The sequence below is a fragment of the Balaenoptera physalus genome (genome assembly GCF_965194825.1).
Source record: "Balaenoptera physalus genome assembly, chromosome: 7".
Lineage (NCBI taxonomy): Eukaryota > Metazoa > Chordata > Mammalia > Artiodactyla > Balaenopteridae > Balaenoptera > Balaenoptera physalus.
Genome location: NC_138886.1, coordinates 107587365 through 107596288, shown reverse-complemented (window position 1 = coordinate 107596288; position 8924 = coordinate 107587365). Strand labels below are relative to the sequence as shown.

The 8924-nt window shown below is 50.5% G+C and overlaps 1 protein-coding gene across 2 annotated transcripts; it reads right to left on the bottom strand.

Annotated features, from left to right (window-relative positions):
• Positions 1-210: 210 nt before the first annotated feature.
• On the bottom strand, positions 211-8121 carry POLR3D (RNA polymerase III subunit D). Of its 2 annotated transcripts, none has more exons than XM_082470720.1 (9): positions 7969-8121; positions 7572-7741; positions 6224-6267; positions 5460-5611; positions 5172-5296; positions 4794-4962; positions 4196-4461; positions 3637-3789; positions 211-3464 (listed from the first exon to the last, which is right to left on the bottom strand). In XM_082470720.1, exons 2-9 carry the CDS (start codon positions 7734-7736, stop codon positions 3342-3344), a joined length of 1197 nt encoding a protein of 398 aa, XP_082326846.1. In that variant the 5' UTR covers positions 7737-7741; positions 7969-8121; the 3' UTR covers positions 211-3341. The 2 variants fall into 2 exon arrangements, with proteins under 2 accessions (XP_082326846.1, XP_082326847.1); XM_082470721.1 differs by having other exon boundaries at positions 7979-8116.
• Between the last annotated feature and the right edge of the window lie 803 nt (positions 8122-8924).

The window sequence follows — 8924 nt, the reverse complement described above, 5'->3', positions numbered from 1 at the left end:
GATCAATTGGACCATGTGGGTAGGTCTGGGAGGATTAAAGGGCGCTGCCTCTGATATTTTCAGCTAGATCAGAAGTAACTGAAGTACAAGATGCTTACTATTAACATGGAAGAACTGTATTTTTGAGTGAGATGAAATGTGATAAAACAGCATGTTTATGTCATTACATGTAAAATACACAATTTTGTAGTCTGAAAGAATATGCACTAAAATGTTAAAACTGGTTTATTTAGTAGAATAAAAGGTAATTGAACATTAAAAAACATTCTACCTAGATATAGAGTTTAGTACAATAGACAGTATTTTTTAATCATGGTGGCAACTATCATGGGCTGTTTATACCTAACTGCCATTCCCGTTTCTTCCCTAACAAAACCCTGTCTCAAAGGCAACAAGACGTCAGTGGTCCACCCAAGGGTGGTTATGTGGTCCGCTCTATCAGAGAGACATAGGGGCAAGTCTCTTTGGGCCTCTGAAGGATACTCCTCCCTGATATGAGCAGAATGAGGAGAAAGTTCCTTTACTGCTGTCTACTTTGCTTCCTGCTTTGGCTCTGGACACTGTCATTTGAAGAAATGATGCTGAGTTGTTACAGCCACTTTGTAACACCAAGGATGGCAGAACAAATGCATCCAAGAAAATCTTGATGTTTTGGCTGCCACCCAACTCTGGAACCATCTATCTCCAGACTGCCCGTTACATGAGATAATTAAACATTCTTATTGCTTACGTCACTGTCAGTCTAGTTTTCTGTTACTTGTGCTGATCAGGTCCTGACAGAAGCACTTTTCTGTCTGGCATGAAATAAATGCTTTATGTCCACTGTAATTTAAAAGCAACCCTATTAAAAAGCTACTATTATCTCATTTTTACAGAAAATGAATAAAACTGAGCTTAGGGAGGATAAATGATTTTCCCCAATGTTATACTGGTGGAGTTAGATTCAAACCCCACCCTGACTCTAAGGCCCACACTCTGTCACTTAATCATGTAATTAAGAAATGAACAAGCCTACAGCTCGCTTTCGGCATCTTAACAAAATGCATACACACAGATGCAGGTAGTAATAAATTTGCATCCATTTGCACTCATACATGAATTTGGCTTTGGGCTTTTTACTCCTGTTATTTGCATTTATTTGTTGGTAGAAATGTATGCTTTGGAGGCTTGGCCAAGAAAGCAGACTTGCCTCGTCTTTTTGCCACACTTTTATTGACGATGTTCAATCTGTGTATCAGGAATGTAGAGACAGGTCGTGGGGACTCTGATGCAGGGTCATAATGGTCGATCCCCAAGATACTTGAAATGGCGAAGTGGTGAACGTTAAAGTGGTACACACTCTTCCTCAAGCTTCCGTGGAGGAGTCAAAGAACTAAAGACTGCAAAACACCAAACATCTAACAAGGCAGGGCCTTTGAGTTAGCCGGGAAAAGCAGAAGAGTGTTTTTGAACCAAAGTAACCAAGAGAAAGAGAGGATTACAATGGAGACTCACTGGCAGCGCATTAGCTGTGGAAAAGGAGAAGCAGCAAACACTGAAGCTCAGAGAACAAAAAAGGAGTTGGTTCATCAAAGCTCAGCATTAGACCAAACAGGACTTCCATGGCACACGTCTCCAAGACCCTTTCTGCTCACCTGTCCTCTATAGTGAGAACAGAGACCAGAACAGCACCATCCAACGGAGCTCACGTGAGCTCTCAGCTACAGAAGGGGCGATGTGGGGATTACACAGTCAATCCTGCCTCCTAGCTGCTGGCTAGGCAGCTTGAGGGGCTCGGTGGAGAAGAAGCCCCAGTGGTGATGAATAAAAAACAGGCTCAAGGAACAGAAAGAAGGCGAGAATAAAGGAAGGCATACGCTTCCAAAACCTCTCGGGCCACCTAAGTTAAGAGGTGTCTGTGTGGTTCACACCTGTCCCAGAGGTGGTCTGCTAAGCTCACAGCAAAGGGAGCTGCGTTGCCGGTGTCTCATGACCACGGACACTGCAACAGGAGGCCTTCCCCAACCTCAGAGGTGCCTCCCCAACCCTGCCCTGCAGACGAGGGACGAGGAAAGAGAAGCTGCTCCTTAGGGACCACACACTGGAAGGGTCAAGAGTGTGGTGAGCTGCTGAAAGGAACAAGACCACAGACCAATGAACTACAAGGCCAGCGCGGCCAGTGGCAGTGGAATCCAAGCTGATGCCAGGGCAGGAGACAGAGGTGGGCCTCTCAAATTCAAAGTGAGGCCATTATTCAATAAATCTCTACTTACTATCTCAGCCAGGGTTGTTTTTCAGCAGTATTTGACTCGGTGTGGTGATAATTCTCCAGGAGTGGTCACAGGTTTCTTCTGAGAAAAAGTGGAAGCAGCTACTCTTCCAGTAGCTGCTACTGGAAGAGTAGCAGCTACTTACTGCAGGAGTGAGGGTGGAGGGAGTCCTGGGACCACCATGTCACCCGAAGGCATCTGTAGGGCACTGGGAGGAGTGAGTCTCTGACTTTGTCACTTCTGATGGCACCTACAGCTAGGGCCTCGCAGCAATAAACAGGAAGCACCTGCCTAGGAGTGCTTAGGAAAAAAAGGGCATAGAAGGGCCCAAACCCAAACCGTCAGAGCATCACGCTGTGGGGACAGGACACGGAGTAAGAATGTGGGATGAAGCAGCTCCATTCACTATCTGAGATTCTCAGAATCTCTCTTTTGTTTGAAAATAGATTCAGTCGAAGGGAAACTAAACTAACATTTATTGAGCTCCTACTGTGTATGTCTGGCCTTGTGCAAGTTTTCATCGACAGTATTCCACTGCATCCTCATGCCAACCCTGTGAGGTAGGTATGGTCCTCATTTTTGTCAGATGAGGAATATGAGGCTCAGAAACGTTAGGTAGTTTGTCCAGTCACACAAGTAGTAATGGACAGAGCTGGGGCTGAGTCTCAGATTCGGAAGTCCCTGCTCTCTCTCTGGCAACGCCTCTTGGGGGGAAGGAGGGAGCAGCAGCTGTCCGTACACTTCCTACCCTGAGAACAAAGACGTCACCAGAGAAGGAGCCTGTCCTTTCCCAGACCGTGCCCCCGCTCCACCTGGGGAGGATGCAGTCAGTTGAAGAGCTAAGCCATAAATATAAAAATAAATAGCAGGGACAAGCCCCCCAGCAGCGAGGGTGTGCAGTCTCCGTGCTGTGGGAAGGTCACTGCGCCGTTCACAGCTGCTGCGGGAAGGAGCCATGTGCGGAAAACTGGGACAGTGGCTGGAGTGGGTGGGCTAAACAGGCGCCTTCTGGGTTGAACAGATTTGAGAACAAAACGTCTGGAGCAGGCAGCAGCCGTGGACACAATCACCACCATCCTCCATCTGCTCATTTTACCGGTGTCTGTGATCCAACAGGGATTCAAAATTGGGAGAACATACAAGTTTGTGCTTTACGTGTCCCAGGACTGTCATGTCACCCGTCCTACTGTCTCCAAGGCCCACGGACACCAGCTCCTGCCCATCAAGAGAGACAGAGATTAGAACCAAAACCGCACAGCCTATCACTCGCTCAGTCCCGTGATTTTAACGTGATAATCCCAAGAACCCTTCCCCTATATTCAGCACCAAGTCCTCAACACTCCTCAATGCCTTGAAGAGCCTCCGTCCCAACCCAGCAGGCTCTCACCTGCAGGAAAGAGCAGGTGGTCCCCATGGTCACGTCCAGAGTCACCTTGCCCAGGAGGAGCTGCACCTTCCCTGACTTGCGGATGAGCAGCTTGCCGACCTGACCCTCTGTCAGGTCAGCCAGGGTACAAGCATTCTCTGCCAGCCTGGCTTCCTGTGAAGACAATGAGGGGATGGAAACTGGGTAAGGAGCCGTTCCCTCCATCCTTTAGTTCCCCAGACAGGGCCTTTTCCTGGGGCTGCCTGACACTGGTCAAAAAACAAAACAAAACCACAGCAAACATAAATAAATGGACAAAATATCAGTAACTGATAAAGCTGGGTGATGGTATATGAAAGTTTATGTTCTCTCATTTGTACACATTCAAAATATTTCATTGTGAAAAACACACATACAACTGGGATTGAAGTACAAAGCCCCAAGGCCCTCACGGGCAGAAACAACAAATGCATATTATTCTCTCATTTCAGCGTGGGTGGCACACCTTTGTTTCCCCCTACAGGTGGCTCTTTCCCCTCCTGGTCCCCTGCATCTTCACAGAACTCAGTCGTGAACATACCCGGTCTTTCTCCTGCTTTATAACCACCATCTGTCCGTCCTCGCTCTGCACCTCTGTCTTGATAGGCTTGACGTCCTGAGTGGGCGGCTGGCCAGGGAGTGAGTCTGGCAGCTGCAGGAACAGCAGCTCCTCCTCCTGCGTGAGGCTCAGCTCCCTGAGCAGCTCTGCCACGGACACGTCCTTCGGGAGGCCCGGGGTCTTCCTGGCTGCTCTGGAAGAAGCCTTCATCCTGGCCTCCTCTTCCTCATCTCGCGGCTCCTCTTTCACTGCCCGAGATAACGGAAGTGGAAGGGCTGTCAGTGGCCAGCCCCCATGCCATCTCACTGCACCCATCCCTTCGGCCTGGTCTGCTCCACTGTCACTCAGCCAGGAAGCTGGAAGGAAACTCTGCTTTGAAAGAGGGATCCAGGAGCTGTGGGACTTATTTAAAAAGGAGTATCGCAGGCTGGGCCCACCGATCCCCGTCAGCATGAACCCGCTGAGCGTGCTCAGGTCCTGTGGAGTGGGAGAGAACCGGCTTAGCAGCAGCGGTCCGGGAAACTCGCTCTTGGGGGACGGCTGGAGAAAAGGAGACAAGATGTTAACTGACACAGAGTACCTTTCACAGCAGGCACGTCCACCTCCATGTCCTCTTCCTTGGGGCCAGCCAGCCAAGGTTTAACATCTGGTTCTTCATTCTCTTCCTTAAAAAGCCAGCCCGAGTGAGCCAGCGGCAGCTGCACAGGCATGTTTCGAGTGTCATTCCTCAGCCCAGGGTCATCGATGAACTGCCAAAGAAAAGTCGGGGGTCACATGGCGGGGCCAGCATACACTAATACCTGGAGTGCAGTCCACCTTAGTCCTTTTCTAATCGAAGATTCCCGCCGCTCACCAGGCTTCCGGGACATCAGAGAGCTCTGCATCCCCCGACTCTGTTCCCCTGAAGCGCTTTTCATCACGCAAAGAAGCCCCATCCCCCCAGCCTGCTGGTACCTACATCATCCTTCTCCAGCATACGCAGAATCTGTTTTGTTTCTTCATCTGTCTCCCTCTTCTCCTTTTTGATGTTGATGATGTGAGAGGGCCCCACGTCCGACATATCCACCGTCTTATCCCAGTTCCCTGTGGGAAACCACCCAGCTCACCAGGAGTAAGGAAGGGGCCAACAGCAAGGAACACTAAACTGGGAGCAAGCAGGGGAATGCCACCGCCCTTGCCCTTCTCTTGAGCAGTCTGAACTGAAATCCACCAATTCCTTCCTCCCGGAGCCCCGGCAGCTTTGTACCCTTTTTCTTCATCATTTCAGCTGGGCCCTGCTCAAAGATAGAGTGGGACTGGATCACTTCTGGGCGCCCCCGGCCCCGTCCATGGCCCTCTCGCTGTCGGTCTCTATCCCTATCACGCTTCTCCTTCTTGACAGTTACTTCTTCCTTGGTCCTGGAAAAGACACTGGATTAAGGAAAACCACTCACTTCCCCTGCCTCCGAGAACTGGTCTTACTTTCCCATACACTCCGCTCCACATGAGCCAACGACTACATCATGAGAAGCAGAACACCCAATCTTAAGTCTAGCACCTTTTTCACTTCCTTGCTGAAGCAGAGTCCTTTCAGTTTACTGTACTTTACCTTTTTGTTTGAGAGTGTATGTTAGAACTATAACTCAAAAGTTGAATTATAGAGACTGCCCCAAAATGTGGATTTTTTGGTATTGACTGAGAGTAGGAAAGCTGCATTGCAAAAGAACTTAAGGGAAAACCTGATACATCTTTGCCCAAACTACTGGCTCTCAACTCTAGCTATAAAAGATAATCACTCTGTTTCATTGCAAACAAGTTAAACCACTATTTTAGGGATGGACTCCCAGGCACCTGTATTTTTTTAAAGCTTGCACACTAGAATCACCTGGGAGCCAGGGTTGAAAGTCACTACTGAAAAGAACTAAATCTACAAATTTAAATTTCTGAGGCACATACTTAATTATTTCCCCAAAGGCCCAAATTCAGAACAAGTAAATAAGGGGCAAGTATTCAGAAGGCCTAGCTACTTACTCTTCCTTGACCTTCCGACTGATGATATTTGGGGTGAAGGTTTTCTGAAAGTAAAATACAGGAGTCACTGATTTGGTAAATTCTGATCCCAAAGTACAGAGGAAAATAAAAACTTCCAAAGGGGCATCTTCTGTGGACAAAGACCAACATGGCTCTCTTCTGCACATTCCACACTGTTGTCAAAGATTTACAGAAAGGGACATGTGTTTGAAAAGGAGGAATGTCATGTCATGGTGACAGTGGAGTTACACATAGAAGAAAAGGGGCATCAAACAACATTTAAATAGCAGCCTCAGCTTCTTCCCCCCCTGGAAGGAGAGAGCCCTCAGGGCTTCTAATAGCAAAGCAATTTACCTAACCTCACCCCTTGTCTTCAAACTGCTATAGAGACCAGACAGTATCATAGGGAAAGGGCTCTAGCAGCAAGGCGCAAGTAGGGAAGACAGATCTGCCAGCACTCACAAACACAGGATCGGGTTAGACTGCCACCAGAATTTCCAAAGGTAAACTTTGGTCTTCAAAAACTGGCTGCTTTATGGGCTTCCCTTGTGGCGCAGTGGTTGAGAATCTGCCTGCCAATGCAGGGGACACGGGTTCGAGCCCTGGTCTGGGAGGATCCCACATGCCGCGGAGCAACTGGGCCCGTGAGCCACAATTACTGAGCCTGCGCGTCTGGAGCCTGTGCTCCGCAACAAGAGAGGCCGCGACAGTGAGAGGCCCGCGCACCGCGATGAAGAGTGGCCCCCGCTCGCCACAACTAGAGAAAGCCCTCACAGAAACAAAGACCCAACACAGCCAAAAATAAATAAATAAATAAATAATAAATAAAAAAAAAAATTAAAAAAAAAAAAAAAAAAAAAACTGGCTGCTTTATGCTGTCATCCTCCCCATCTTCTTTAAGGGCTACCCTTTACATCTACAGTCATAAACATAATAGGAAAGGACCCAGAGCCTCTAATACCATGCCTAAGAATCATAATACTTCGGATCAGAAGTTTGCACACTGGGATCCAGGTCAAATTCAGAACTCTCTTAAATTGAAGGCAAAGTTTATGTCTGCGTGGCTTTCATGGGTTTGTTAAAGGTATCCAAGACACACACAAAAACGAAATAAACACTGCTCAAGATTCTCCGCTCTTCAGTCATCTCTAAGAGCCATGTCAACATTTTGTACCCAGTATCTTGATTTGAAGGTAGGGTAGGCTCCCCAGAAATTGTAGGCGTAAGTCTGAGGACAAGATTCCTGAGGCCCAACACCACGCTAGGCCCTACAGGAACATCAGTCAAACCCCCCAGGTGCCTGGAATTCAGGGTAGTTGGGTTTCTTTAGAAAGGTGCCGTCGGGTACCTTCTTGACTCCCCCGAGGGTGAGATCCCTGGAGCGGATGGAGGGAAGGCGACCCGGGGTGAGGGAAGGCGCCGGCCTCCGCCCGATAAGCCCCCGCGCCCCAGAAAGGAGGGGTCGGGGCCCTCCTGGAGCACTGGGCTCGCCCGCGGCGTTTCCTTCTGACATGGTGCCTGAGAGAGAAGGAGGAAAGGGGTAACGAAGTCACTCGAGGGGGAGGACACGCGGACCCTGGGCGGAACCCCACCCACGTGGCCTCCCGCCCCCCGTCAGCGCGTCCCTCCCGCAGCGTCTCAGCTCCTCCCCCTCCCACGTGGCGAGACTCCCCAGACCACCGCTGCCAGACCCCTTGGCTCGCCGTCTCCCCAGGCTCCCGACCAGGCACGAGGCAACGACGCACCCCAGCGCACCCAGGCTGCAGCTCCGCACCACGCACGTCCCGACTTCACCTCCGAGGCGACCCGCGGTCGACCCCGGACCTCGGCGCCGGGCGGAAGTCTGCGTGGCACGGCGCGGGCGCCGCCATCTTGTCTCGGGGCGGAAGTGAGGTCGGTGGGCGGGGCCGAGCCACAGTATTTATCCGGCGGCGCCTAGCTCCCCTCCGCCTTCTCTTCCCGGTTCTTCCCGGAGTCGGGAAAAGCTGGGTTGAGAGGGCGAAAAAGGAAGCGGGGAATGGTCTAGGTCACGCCACGCTGCAGCGCTCGGGGGGTCTTGGCTGGCGGCGTGAGGTGGGGGCGCCAGCTCAGGGTCTGGGGACCGGGTGGCCGCCTGGATGCAACGTGGGAGTTCGCCGCTGCGGAGCCGTGGGGTCGAAGCTTGGGTTGGGGCGGGGGACGCGGGGCAGAGAGCGAGACCCCGACTCAGAGTCAGGGAGCTCTGGGCTGGGCCGGGCCGAGCCTCGACTGCCAGCTCGCTGGTGACCTTGGAGTGGTCACTGCACCTCCGGGCTGCATCCTCGCCCTTGTTCGGGGGTCCCTTCCCCGGACTCCTGGTGGGATCCTGGGGTTGGGCTGTGGGCATAGCGCTGGAGCAACTGCAGCGGATGAATCGGGTGCCTAATGGCACCTGCCCTGGGCTCGTGACTGTGGGCCCTTGTATGCACTCTTGTTCCCACCCTGGAACCTGAAAAACGAAGTTTGTTCTGTTGGTTCTGAGGGACAGATTTAAAGAACTTTTATCGTGACTTCGACATCTGTAATTTAACATAAAAAAATGTCCTTTACTGTCGTTCCCCACCCCCAAACCATGTAAAAACCATGTAATTACAGATAGCTTGAGGGAAGGAAAACATTTGTTAGAATTTCACACAGCATAACTATTAAAACTTATGTAATATATTACAATCCCCCTCACAGA